The following is a 13,758-nucleotide window of genomic DNA, read 5'->3' as shown; positions in this document are numbered from 1 at the left end:
AAGATCGAAAACACACTACTCTTTGAGAAACTGTTTGGTTTAACAGATATATGTTGACCTATGATGTATTCACACACACTCACGTAGTTTAGCATATAGATAATTGTTTTTAATAAATATATATTTATTGAAAGTTTTACACTAATGAAGGGTCCTTCTCTAGATGACAAACCTTTGTGAATGCAAAGTATTTTGACATAAGCATCTGAAGACTAGGTTTCTACATCTTACTATGCAAAGATATATGGACGCTACTTTAAAAAATAAGAAAATGTTAAGACCTAGTTTCAATCAAATTCAGCATCTGCCATCTGCTCCCTTTGCCTTGCCAGAGTGTTGACAGACATATTTACTTTGGATGCATTGCTAATGTCATCACGACTGCGTTTACCAAATACTTTCCTGCGCAACACAGATTAGTCGAGATTTAAGATGGGCGAAATAGCATACCTGGTCCACCACTCAAGGAGTATATCAATCCTGCATTGCACAGATCGCCCAGGAGCCTTTTCAAAGAAATCAACTATGGTCTTCCAAAATTGTGCATAATCAAAATCTTCGTCTACTGATCGCCAGGAAGTGACAGACAATAGAGCGAATCTTACCTGAGGTTGGATTATATTCAGATCGGAGCACAGAAATCAACAAAAACCACTTACTTGACAAACAATATACACAATGGAGCGTGGCATTACTTTCTTCATCTTGATGATATGCGCCACATGTTTTTTGACTTTGGTTTCATGGAAACTCTTATGGGCCCTTCTGTTGTTAGCACTGATATCCGCACCGTCACCATCACCATTAACATCCTTGACAGAGGATGGGGAAGTAAACACAGCTTTGTAGGCCTACCAAAATAATGAGTTTGAGTTTAGGACAGTGCAATACTACAAACTTGAACCAATATTTTCCCCTTGAAAAGACCCTCCTCCAGATTTTGCGCATTAGCTGTATAATTTTCATAGAGGAAGTTAGGAAAAGAAAGATCGGTGACAAGATATCCATCTAGGCAATTTCTTATTCCCGCTTTTACTCTAGTAGTAAACCGCTAGTGTCTAGAGAGTTACAAAGCACAATACTACCTCACCCTGGGTCATTCTAATCTAGTTCAGCAGGATAGAGTAGTCTACCACAAGTATCGTTGATAAAACGTCAATAGTGTTTATCATCAGAGTCGATGTGTTGATCTGATGATGACTCAATGTTGACCCATCCCACAACAAGGCCCTTTAGCTTAGCAGTATTGTCACCTCTAGTCATATCAGCACCCTGCCTAAGCTAATGAAAGGCATCACAAATAAGCCAGCCAATGAATTTCTCTCACAACAAAACACTTACCAGTTTTATCATGTGAGCGTAATGTTGATATTCCATTCCTTCAGCCTTCTTTTGCATCCAAGGAAAGGTGACGTTCAGGGCAACATATCCCAGCTGGAGGCGATCCTGACTGCATAAAGAGTGTCATGAGTAAAGTTATGCTTAGAAGAGCAAAGAAAAACTGACTCCTGTGTACTGCCTTCCTCTTCATACCTTCTGTTGTTCTCAGCAATGAGCTCCTCCACACTATCATACAAAGTCACCACACGTCTTATCGCCCTTCCTTGAGCTACTAAATGGTGTGTCTGCCTTTTGGATTATCACAGTAAGCAAGGCAAATTTGATTTGGATTCAAATATCGGCGTAAAGGCATTGTGACTCATACCTTTCTTTCATGGCATGCCCAGATTCAAGAGTCTCCAGCTTCTGCTCAAGCTGAGCAATTTTCCTGCACTGCCTAGCCTCTCTGGCTGTTGGTGTATCCTGTGAGGACATTAACCTTGTAGCATCCAAGTTTTGGCCAGGAGAAGGTCCCAAGGACTGAAGGCTGTCGTCGCTGTCGACATCAGGTGAGTTAATATCTGGCAGGGACATTGACACAGGGAGAAGAGAGAATGTCAGTCAAGAATGTAAAGCAAGACGGGACAAATTTGTGTGTGCTCACTATCAGCACAACCTAGCTCATTTTATAGGTTCTCTCCCTGGGCCTAAAAAGGACCCCAGTAAATGTCAACTATTACCATATTAAGCACAAGTTGCAAGTACCCTATTGGTTGCCAGCAGGGCATGACCGGAGGAAATAGAGTTTAGTCCTTGAGTGAACAACAAGCAAGACATTCACACCTCTTCTTTTTCTGCTGCATTCATGCATTTCGCCTACTTATCTTTCTTTTCCCCACCTACTTTGTTGCACAACTGCACGAACAAACACCAAGCTGATGCTCTGTGAAAATTGTTAAGTCCACTATTGGGCCTCTGCTTCAAAGAGGTAAACCTAACCAAGTGGCCGCAGCAAGGCGACTCACTTCTGTGCGCCCTCACCCCAAACTCTTGTACAAACATTACACACCTGTTCAATAGCAGTTAGTTTGAAAAAAAATTGTCATTGTATGAAAGGTCACACCAATGTAAGCCTCAAAGACTCAGCTTGACACGCTAAGCATTCCAATGAGAAGGGATTAGATGCACTAGTAGGGCTATGTCAGAGCCTGGGAAGCTCTGAAAGCTCATTGCTTAAGGGGTGTATCTAAGTTATCCTTTTGTGACGATCTGTGAAGAAGCATGCAACAAATAAACATTCAGCCAAAGATCAGGTCTTGCTGCAGGATGGTACCTACTAGCTACACATGGTTGGATGGGTGCAAAAAATTGTGCTGTAAGGTGAGGGGAGGTCTTATTAATGTGATAGATTACCTGAATTTTAGAACTTGAAGAACCTTGATAGCGTCATCAATTTTCACCCTGAGTTGACTGCAGTTATACTGAAGTCTGCATTAAAGAAACAGCCTATATGTACACAGATCGATCCAAAAACTTACCTAGATACGCAAGGGTTGCAGAGTGGTAGCTGGATTGCTAGGGCATCTTCAAGCGGATTACAGAACAGCGGCTAAACCATGGCTCACTGGCAGGGCTGAAGGGATATCTGAGCTAAGCCATGTATTTGGATTGCTCAAGGCTAGCATGTGCATATCTTTAGTTGAAGGCAAGGCCTACTCAGATGTTCATCAGAGGGTATTAAGATGCGGTGTTGACAGAGTGCATATGATTTTGGTTCAGCTCACCTGTATTTAATCTACTCCCTATCCTGTCTCCCAGCCTATCATCCTAAGGCACTGCTACTGAATGTTGATGATGTTGGCAGTTGTTCATATGGTCTTGGGAGTCTTTGTGAGCATCATGATCACAGGGTACCAATATGCAAGACCTACTAAGTGGCAGGCAAATCTGAAAGGGCTAAGATAGTGATGCCAGCAAGAGATGGCAGTTGAGGAATGGAAACTAATGTAGCTATTGCCAGCAGCGGAACAGCCTGAGTATGCAAATATCTTAGCGAGCCGTGTTCGTCACTTCACTCCACATGGCCGCATACTGCAATCATTTTAGAACCTGCAAACCAACTTTTAGAATTAATGTTAGACTCATCTTATCACTTCTCAGTATCGTGGCCTTGGAGTTCAAGCTGGACCTTAAATGTTGCTTGATGTTCAAGGGGGAGAATTGCCAGCTCTGTGGGACCATGGGAAAGTTGGTGTTCATCACTGTCTTGTGCAATAGTAATGAGCTCATATCAGAATTCCCAGGCTGAATATCCTTCACTCATGGTGGCAACACCTGGAATGTACAAGTATCTTGAAGTGACAGACTCAGATCTTTCTCTCCTTCTTGCTGCACTAGAACAGGTCTCTGATCAGAATGACTGTGACCAGGCTAGCCGCATCCAGCCTTTACTTGATAGAATATCTTACAGCTTAAGTTCCGCATTGCCTTCAAGTCATCTGCATCATCCGAGTCATGATGGTCATCCTGACTTGGCTTGCACAACTATTAGGAGTGAGTGCGTACTTCTTGCATCACACTGCATCTTTGTGAGTTGACCGTGGTGTTGCGCCCGCCTTGCCTTGTCATGATGCTCAGACAATCATGATACCGAATCAGTTACCGCTTCCTGCAACTGCCTGAATGTTGAAGAAGAGGCTAGCCATCATCATGCTGTTGATACAACCATGTCCCTAAAGCTGTGAGTTCATTCTCTTTTATGTTGTTGTCACTAGGTCATAATTTTTTTTTGTTCAAGTGCTAGCATGCATCCCAATTCAGAGGCAGAAATGGTGCCTATATCTGAGTCTTCATAGTAAGTCTGTCCCACATATTCGCGCTTTTATTCACTTAGATGTCCTTAGCACTGCCAATGAACAATATGTCCTCGACTTCTTGAATGCCAGCATTGATCAGGATACAATACCTGATGCCCAGCTGCCCAAGTTTGATGATCCAAATTCCAGCCATGCAGCATATGAAGACCATCAATCATCCGCAGGCTACATATGCAGGGGAAAGTTAACCAAGTTTCAGCATCAAAGTCAACATCCCTATGGTTGCAAACACGTTGGGAACTGCAACAATGCTGACACCTCCTCTGGAGATGTTGCTGCCCACCCTGGGCGAGTCTCACATACTCTGATCCCTCCTGGCCCCACCAGCACATGCCCTCACAATAGCTGGCATTTGGCTCCATGTGCTACATGGTAGGAACAGACTTGTTCCTGCAAGCCAAAGAATATGACTGCCTATGCACTTATAGGCACACTCTCCAGTGCTAGTATTAAATCCACTTCACCATCTTCTAACATTCGTATGTGGGTTACAGACATCCTGTCTTACCTGGAAGACTCCAGCAGCATCAAGTTAGGAGGAGGTTCGGTAATGGAAGATATGATATCATCCTGTCAAGTGATCTCATAGCAGCACACTGGTTTCAGCTTCGTCATAATGGTTGCTTATATGCAGCTAGCAATTGTGTGTCAAAGGTATGTACAATACTTGAGCGTTTACCTCTTGTATCAATTGATTTTGGTGGGGTGTTGCAGTATCATCAGGGATTCTGAGGATGCCTCTGGCAAAAAGACAAGCATTCTCAAGGTGTATCAAAAATATGTCACCAAGCTCAGGAATCCACCAGTGGAACACTCTTTCTACCGATGGTATTCAACAGGTTGTAGGTACATCAGCCTAGTGGCTGGTGGGTCATTCTATATTCTTCTTCTTGCTGCTGGGCTAGAGCTGCGCAAAACAATAGCTGAAGTTGGGGGTCATATTTTTTCCGAAGTTGGTCAGATGCTGAGGTGGCCTGAGACCAGCTGTGAGTATATTGCTTTGTGTCACGTGCCAACTTGAAAATAACCTTCACAGCCACACCAACATTGATAACAGGTTCCATAATCCCCACCATCGCCTGGATTAGATCCAGAATGCCAATGTCTTTGGAAATTTTATTTTGCCCTTCATTTATTAAGTGTGCAGGTATTGGAGAGATATTGGACTGTATGAATCTGTCCCTCACTGATAAGGTTTTTGGCGCATTCCAGCAAAAGTAGGTTCCTTTAACACTTCACCATAACTGTATCACTTATATTTCTTCAGTACTTATTCTCTTCCTGCCAGGAATGTGGCAGCTTGGAGCAGCTGCTTTTCGCTTGTCATGCAGCCCAACATTGTCATGCGCCAAGAAGGTAATGTTGGCGGTCCCATACGACCTGCCCTGCAAACCTAGGAATGTTTACTTCCCCTTGTACCCTGGATGCCACACATTTCTACTATTCAGACGTCATTCAGACACGATCATAGTAACAATAAGTTTTTTCCCGCAAAGACTGATAGGAGGAAAAATGCTGCTTGGACAGAAAGTAAGAGGGTGAAAGTAGAGGCAGGTTACATTGTCAAGGATATTAAGGACCTATGCAAGATGATTTGTGAGCTCATGAACTTTATATTGCCTCAATCTCACCATCCTCCTGCTAAGCTGGATAATATTTATGCAGATGGCTATCGAGAAATGGAAGATGATACCTATCTACGAATTCCAATGGATGTTCTTCAAGGGTGAGTTTATCTTTCTCCTCTACTACATAATGAATGTTATTCAACTTTTTCTGTTTTTAGAGGGGAGCTTGAGTTGCGCAACTCTGATGATAGTCTCATGCTCTTCGCCTGTTCATCTCTACCTGACTGAATTCATCAGAACCTCTGCAGCTCCTTGCTTGCTTGCTTTGATGGAAATAAGATTTTAGTCAATCAAAAACTGAACAAGGACTGTCACACCCAAGATGTACCACAATGGCAGACAGATCCTTCAACTACTACTACCTTCAGTTTAGAGCAGGAGGTCTCAAATGTCCTTCAAAGCCCTTTTCAGTGTCTTCATTTTTCCCTTTAAAATTGGTATATAACTAATATAAGTCCTTGTACTAATGAACTTTAAAATGGAAAGTTGAATTGAACAGGGAGACGACGCTCCAACTCACATTCATCCCACGATATGGCTAGATTAGACATCAGTTGCACCAACTACTTGCAGTGTTTGCCCTACCTATCAAGGGACACCCTGGAGCATCAGCAACTGTATCAGAACATTCAGAGTTTGTTTGAAGAACTCTTCCAGTGGATAGAGCAGGTTGTGAGTTGAATAGTGATAAGGCTACTTGATTTCGAGTTCCAACTGACATTTATTGTATCTTGCTTGTAGATCAAGAAATGCCTGCCAAGGGAGTACAATGTGCTGGTGGAACTCACATAAGATCTACCAGGAGGATATGTATTGCCTGTGTCCCCATTTCTTTCCCTTGTGGTCAATCTCAATGTATCCATTATGGGACATCAGCAACAGGTTTGATAAAGATCTGTGTCTGGTACTACCCATAGGGGAATTTGCAGATGAGGCATTGGCAATGTTTGAGCAGAGACTGGTTGTGGAGCTCAGGAATGGTAATTTCATACTATTTCCATCAGCTAATACAACGCACTTTAACTTGTGTTATGAGGGCAAGAGGGCTTCATTAGTCTGTCACACAGATAGAGGCTTTGAACAATGGAAGGAAGGGCGAAATGGATGGGGATCCAATAATCACTTTAATTGACTCAGAGATCCTTTTCATTTGTTCTGATATGGCATAATAGTTTGCAGGCCTGCCCCTTGCCTGCCCCAGACTAGGATGTCTTGATGACGTACTATGTACTGAGTTTCCCAAATTAATCCAACAAATAAACATCACTTTGCATATATCATTTTTCTGGTTAAATCACATCCTTGCTTCCTCACCATTCAACATTAAACCCTAGTAGCGCACAAACACATTGATGAACATCCTATGCATAGTATCTGGCAACTTATTTGGATTATCCTTCTATTGATGGTGTCTTGTGGAGCTGTTGGTTGCTCCTGGGAGCGTAAGACTGATGCAAGAGGCCTCAGCAGGCACAGTACAAGTTGTTGTTTCTACAAGACATCTAGCATTCTTGCCAGCCTCAAGAGACGAGAACGTGCAAGGGAGGCGGCAAATTTGGCAGGAAAAGCTTTTACAAATGAACCACATATTAGTACTAGTAATGGAGACCTTATAATATGATGTATTTCTAATTCTATTGACTCAACCCTCAGAGAAATTCACTGGCTAAGCTTGGAGCGCATGGACCCAGACCTATGGCACCCAGCACCGCCCTACTAGCATATACTGCAGGGTGCACCATGGGCTTTGGTGCCTTCCCCCTCCCATACCACAATGGTGACTCTTCTTCCGGTATGCAGATGCAATATGAAGATGAGGTTGAGATGCAAAATGAGAAGGATAGTGGCAATGAAGATACTAGATATGTATATGAAAAGGATCATGATGCCTCAGGTTAGTACTATCTTTTGAGTAATGGCAGGCAAAGATCGTCATCTTTCCATCATGGTTCGTTAACAATGCTGTTCAGGTGACCAAGAACCCCCACGTCCTGCTAGGCGATTTCCAAGACATTTCATACATCCCCTACCTTTGGATGAAAATCTCAATCACTCAGATCACGATGATGCTTCCACAGCTTCAAGTCCCCCTACCCAATCCAGAATCAAACATGTCCTTTTGACTCTGAGAGACACACTCCAAACATCCTTCGACTCATTTGGACTCTTATGTTTATATTCTCGCCGCCCCTCATTTGAGCCAGACAAATTCATTCCATCATCACTACTTACCAAGACATCTCCAACCTCCAAACGATCACATGAGTCATGTTTGTCTCCCATAATACTAGGCCCACCCTATCCCTTTCCCAACATGACTATATATCATCTCATGTCCTGGATGAATACTGGCACCAGTCTTACATCACAATCTAAAGTTGCAAGCCTCATCAAAGATGTGATATTGGCAGAGGATTTTGATCAAAAACACCTTGAGAAATTCTCCATTAAGCAAAGTTTACGATGTCTGGATAAGGAGTTGGATGGGAAGGAGGACAGAATCACATTTCCTGACAACTGGATTGAAACTAATGTCACCATCAGCATACCCACCAAATCTAAGGATGATGATGCAAGGCCTTACACTATTCCAGGCTTCCATTTTTGCCCTCTTGTTAAAGTAATACATGCTGCTTTCTCTGACGTCCAAGCTAGAGCGTTCCACCTCTTACCCTTCAAACACCTCTAAAAAGATCCTCTGGACGATCACCAAGAGCACATATATGATGAGCTGTATATCTCAGACACTTGGCTGGAAGCTCAGGATAGTATTCAGAAGCTTCTGAGAAAACCTGGATGTTCTTTAGACTGTGTCATAGCAGGCCTGATGTTATTTTCTGATGCTATGCATCTTGCAAACTTTGATACTGCAAAGGCCTGGCCTCTTTACATATATCTTGGAAATCTCACAAAATACATTCGATCATCACCAACATCAGGGGCATGTCACCTTGTAGGATTTTGCCTTCAGTAAGCCCTTCTGTTGCCAGCAATGGCATATTGTTGTAGCATCATTAACTTGATTGTTATCACAGCTTCCTGATAGCATCAAGGATATTCTGACCAGCTTACCACATATATCAAAAACTGGAATGTCCTCCCTTCAAACCCAATGTCGAAGGGAGCTGTTTCAAGCATGTTGGGAAATTCTGTTAGATGAAGACTTTTGTCATGCCTATTAATATGGGATTATTCTGAAGTGCGCAGATGGTGTTCTACATCGCATATTCCCAAGAATATTCACATATTCTGCCGATTACCCAGAGAAGTATGATATATCTTTTAATATTCAGGTGTACAACATCTAATGTACACATTTATAGAGTCTTAATAGTAACTATCAAGGATATGAGATGGTGTCTCTGCCCACGCTGTCTCACTCCTAAATGTTCATTTGGTCTGCTTGGTCTTGTCAGGGATATGCAAAATTGGTTGACAAATCTACAGTTGTATGTAATGTCTAAGGTAATGAAGGCTAGAGAGTTCATATATCAATCAGAAAACACAGTAGATGGGGTGAAGGTAGATGATGCCCTGGGTGAAGGCTCATGGATACCTGTGCTGGTAAACTTGATTCATTCTTATAACTTTATTGATCTACTCACAGCTGGGGCACACAGAATCAATTTGTCATAAAGCTAGGATCACTAGGCCTAGACCCTTTCCGCATGCTGGTTGTCGATTTCATGCACGAGTGTGAACTGGGAACATGGAAGTCTCTATTCACCCACCTTATCAGGCTTCTGTACGCTATTCCTGGTGGAGATAAACTAGTAGCCAGCCTGGATGCTATGAGACCCTATGTGCTTGCCTGGCTACTAATATGTACTTAACTTATGGTATCCCAAGATTCTGCCAGATTCCTTCCTTTGGCAATGGGGTGATAAGAAGATTTGCCAATAACATGTCTGAAATGAAAAGGTTGGCAGCAAGAGACTTCGAGGATATCTTACAGGTATGTTGTTTACGTTCCCATGTTAGCCTTGTTAGCGTCAATAACATCTTCTTTGGATCTAGTGCTGTATTCCTGTTTTTGAGGGGCTGTTCCCAGAGCCCCATGACTCAATTGTTCAGTCCCTCCTATATCACTTTGCACAGTGGCATGCTCTTGCCAAGCTCAGAATTCATTCGGAGTCTACTTTGAGCCTTCTACAAGAAACATTTGCTAATCTGTCTCAAAGATTGCGACATTTTGCTGTCCATACTTGTAATGCCTTCAATACTATGGAACTACCAAAAGAGAAGGTGGCACATTAAAGAAAGGCTGCTCAGTGTTCTGGCACTTAGAATACACCTGCAGATTCCAATGGCCCAAGAGTCAAAAAATTCAATCTCACCACATACAAGTTTCACGCTATGGGAGACTATATCAGAACTATCAGACTCTTTGGTACAACAGATTCATTCACTACACAAATTGTACGTCCCAGTCTCATTGCCACTACTTTACAATAAGCTAATATTATGACAAGGGAGAGCTTGCTCATAGAGCGCTTAAGGCTTTCTATCCACTTACTAGCAAGAAAGATACTCATTCTCAGTTAGCCAGGCAGGAGCATTGTAGACACATACTTAGGAGGGTAGCAGAAGCTGGAGTTTTATCTGCCTCTAGCAATAAATTGTCAATCAACACTCTACCTTCAACATCTGGCGTAACCGTCCACAGCATTGGTACTAATCAAAACAAACCTATCAAGTTGTTTACATTTCTTGGGGAACATGCAGGAGATCCAGCTCTTAAGGTGGAAGCGTTAACCTTGAATATATCTCTAGTACTCATTTGGTTTTTAGGAGTTCATACTAAAACTAAAGAACCATATTCTTTACTGTCTACAAAAGTTGGACATTGACTATTGTGATCACACATTCACTGAAGAAGAACGCAACACTGTCATCATTTCCAACAATACGATCTACTCTGTCCAGACCTTACAGGTTCACTATATGACATATGACTTAAGAAGAGAATATGATACCATTAATCCCAGAATGCATCCTGACGTCATGGTGCTTACAGGGGAGAAGACTCCTAGCCATCCATACTGGTATGCATGCATCCTGGGTATCTACCACATGGATGTATGGCTGAAACAAGGAGATCATCCTATAAGGCAGCACCTAGAAGTCCTCTGGGTTAGATGGTTTGCAATGCTACAGACGCACAAATCTGGTATGCATGTTGCACGTCTTCCCAAGGTTGCCTTTGTAGAGGAGGCGGATCAAGATGCATTTGGCTTTCTTGATCTAGGACAAGTCATAAGAGGAGCACATCTCATTCCTGCATTTGCGTCCAAAAGGGGTGTAAGCACACTATGTCATGGAACTTCATTTGCATGCTCTGGTGGAAAGTTAGATGACTGGGAAGAATATTATGTTGGAATGTGAGCGTAAACATTAATTATACCTTGAATCCACTCTTTAACTTTTCATTATACAGATTTGCTGATAGGGATATATTCATTCGCTACACTCATTTTGGTATTGGGCATCCACCAATGCTGAGAAAGATAGTAAGAGACTGTTTTGCCTCAGCAGCATTGCCTGATGACATGGTCATGGAGGAGCATTTGGAGGTTGATGGTGAGGAAGGCCAAGAAGAATGGGACAATGAGTTTAGTGATGATACAGATTTGGATGACAACTCAGAGCTGAAAGATGCAGATGCTGCAGAGCAGGGTAACAATGAGGAGGGGGACTGGAATGAGGAGATGTTTGATGATCTCCTTTCTTTTTGAACAAAAAATTGTCTTTAACTCAAGCTTAAGATCTTCTATCTATTTTAAAGGAGCTTACTTTTACAGCATCCAACTTGAATGAAAGGTTCAGGATATCCTTGTACTTCAAGGATTACGATCTTTGCTTCTGAGGTATGGGAAACTGTCACGTGCAACAGTTATGAGCTCTAATTTTCCCACTGTCCAAGGTGCCTTCGACTCCCTTCCTGGGTCTATGATGCTAAGATACAGGTGTGCTTCAACATAAACACTTAGAACAAAACTTAACCCCCTTCCTGGGCAACAATATCGCTGAGCTTGTATGAGGTTGTTGAAACTCCGATTTCACAGGTTTGTGTTTGAATCTCACCCACATTTCTTGAGGGAACTGCCTGCATCGCCATAAGATGACCTCTACATAACCCACCCACCCTATACCCAAGTCAAACATGAACTTAGAATCCACGACTTCTTGTAATACTACTCCCTGCCATGGTTCAAACTCAACTCCACCAACCTCTCCTAGTCAATGGTCTGACTTGTCCTCAGCTAAATTCTCCTTTACTGGCAGGCGCACCCCTACTAATACCAATCATCAGTTAAGTTTATCTCCCCACAGCACTCCTCCTCCAAGTTCTCCCTTATCCTCTCCATCTCGTTGCTCAGGTATTAACATCTTAAATTTTGTATATATGTGAAATTTAAAAGTTTTGATAGTTAGCACAGATGAAGGGGATTGTAGGTTACCTTTGACACCAGAATCAAAGTGCTCTCATTCTGGAGGTGTATACCGTACTGGTGCACCTCTAGGTCACAAGAGTACCACTCATAAAGCATACAACCACCCTTATCCTCGCCCAGCTTCCTTTGAAGATGACGACATTTTTGACCGAATGATAGGGAAACCCTGCAATAACAATGTTAAAGAAATGAATCAAGTGGGAGGCCCCTTTAAAATCAATTAAAAATTCTGACTCCATTTGATTATATTTTCTAGGCTACTGATGTATTTTTACAAGGTCTTAACAGCCTTTCCCATGAATCATTACACCATGCAGTTAGCTACAAAGAAGCTGTCTATCAGCGCAAACGTACACGCGTAGAAATGGCTAAGCGTGAAATTGAAGAAACCGCCAAGTTGCACACTCTCCTTCACTCTATTAGCCATGATACAGATCTGGAGTGTGCTATGGTGGAGTGAGAAAGGAACTTCTTCATGAGGATGCTGGTTGATCGGCAGGCCACGCAGCCACACCCTACTACTAATGCATACTATTCTGTAACAGCACACACTAGGGACAAGAAAGCTCTGAGCCAGGCTGAAGGGGAACTGGTACTTCTACAATGTCATGCGAAGGAGTCTAAAAGACCGTTCACATTGGCTCTTAAAAGGGTTCCTACCAGCCAACGTGTCACAAATGCCAAGGACCAACACCGCTTTTGTATGTAGGTATCGCCTTCTATCACTGTTAATCGTGATTCAAATTACTCACATTGACTTGAAAGATACCTTTTGTCTACAAATCTCATTATTCAAATTATCACCTCGTGGCCGGTCTCTGTTGTAGATTAGGGTGTAGAACTTATGCAAGCTTCTTGATAATTCCAATCCAAACCATCATTGATGCTTTCCTATTGGAGTTTTTGTTCTGAAAAGATTGATTGAAGGGCTCAATAAGACCAATCGCCGCAAGATACTCGTCTCTCAACATCACAACCTCCCAACACTCATTTGATGGATAATTCACACTCAGGCTACCCTTGGAACAATGACAATGAACCCTCTCTGCAAGATATCATTTGTAGAATCGAAGAAGACTTTCCTGCAGATTCAACAACTGGAGCACCAAGCTATATCTCTACTCCCTACGACCACCCTCTATTTCAACTGTTTAGTGGTGAGTATTCAAGTTAGCATTACAATACTAACCTATGTTAACATCTTACAGCCCCAAGAACCAAGTAGATTCAAGTTAAGGAACTAGATACATGGTAGCGAGTTTATATAGAGGAGAGGACACGTATTAGTGGATGATAACTCATACTACTGGAAAGGGAACTGGTCAAAGGGTGATACTAGAAAAGGAAGGCATGTTCGAGGTGAGTCATAGGTGAACCAGAACGTGCAGATAGGAAATGAGTCAAAGAACAGAAACAGGAAGTGAAACAAGCAGGGACACGATTGTGCAACTGCGGAGCTAAATATAAGTACAAATGTGC

At 42.4% G+C, this 13,758-nt stretch overlaps 6 protein-coding genes across 6 annotated transcripts; 5 read left to right on the top strand and 1 right to left on the bottom strand.

Moving 5' to 3' along the window:
- Nucleotides 1-536: 536 nt before the first annotated feature.
- EDB93DRAFT_1053083 (uncharacterized protein) lies at nt 537-1,036 on the bottom strand (the record flags this gene model as incomplete). Its single annotated transcript, XM_041444712.1, has 3 exons — nt 537-605; nt 660-851; nt 899-1,036. Coding segments are annotated over 3 exons (399 nt in total), but the record flags the coding sequence as incomplete, so codon positions are not given.
- A 4,028-nt stretch (nt 1,037-5,064) lies between these two features.
- Nucleotides 5,065-5,405, top strand: EDB93DRAFT_1046769 (uncharacterized protein; the record flags this gene model as incomplete). Its single annotated transcript, XM_041444633.1, has 2 exons — nt 5,065-5,182; nt 5,233-5,405. Coding segments are annotated over 2 exons (291 nt in total), but the record flags the coding sequence as incomplete, so codon positions are not given.
- Nucleotides 5,406-7,907: 2,502 nt separating this feature from the next.
- EDB93DRAFT_1081262 (uncharacterized protein) lies at nt 7,908-8,513 on the top strand (the record flags this gene model as incomplete). The annotated part of the gene is made up of 1 exon (XM_041445603.1): nt 7,908-8,513. A coding segment is annotated over one exon (606 nt), but the record flags the coding sequence as incomplete, so codon positions are not given.
- A 979-nt stretch (nt 8,514-9,492) lies between these two features.
- On the top strand, nt 9,493-10,081 carry EDB93DRAFT_1081332 (uncharacterized protein; the record flags this gene model as incomplete). Its single annotated transcript, XM_041445612.1, has 3 exons — nt 9,493-9,627; nt 9,684-9,779; nt 9,842-10,081. 3 exons carry the CDS (start codon nt 9,493-9,495, stop codon nt 10,079-10,081), a joined length of 471 nt encoding a protein of 156 aa, XP_041310039.1.
- Nucleotides 10,082-10,126: 45 nt separating this feature from the next.
- EDB93DRAFT_1065245 (uncharacterized protein) lies at nt 10,127-10,753 on the top strand (the record flags this gene model as incomplete). Its single annotated transcript, XM_041444887.1, has 3 exons — nt 10,127-10,243; nt 10,297-10,566; nt 10,616-10,753. Coding segments are annotated over 3 exons (525 nt in total), but the record flags the coding sequence as incomplete, so codon positions are not given.
- A 126-nt stretch (nt 10,754-10,879) lies between these two features.
- EDB93DRAFT_1051413 (uncharacterized protein) lies at nt 10,880-11,310 on the top strand (the record flags this gene model as incomplete). The annotated part of the gene is made up of 2 exons (XM_041444689.1): nt 10,880-11,205; nt 11,262-11,310. Coding segments are annotated over 2 exons (375 nt in total), but the record flags the coding sequence as incomplete, so codon positions are not given.
- Between the last annotated feature and the right edge of the window lie 2,448 nt (nt 11,311-13,758).

This window comes from Suillus bovinus (genome assembly GCF_016758785.1).
Source record: "Suillus bovinus strain UH-Sbo-P2 chromosome Unknown EDB93scaffold_13, whole genome shotgun sequence".
In the NCBI taxonomy this organism is placed as follows: domain Eukaryota; kingdom Fungi; phylum Basidiomycota; class Agaricomycetes; order Boletales; family Suillaceae; genus Suillus; species Suillus bovinus.
Note: the sequence above shows the minus strand (reverse complement) of the source record. Positions and strands in the feature narration are given on the sequence as shown.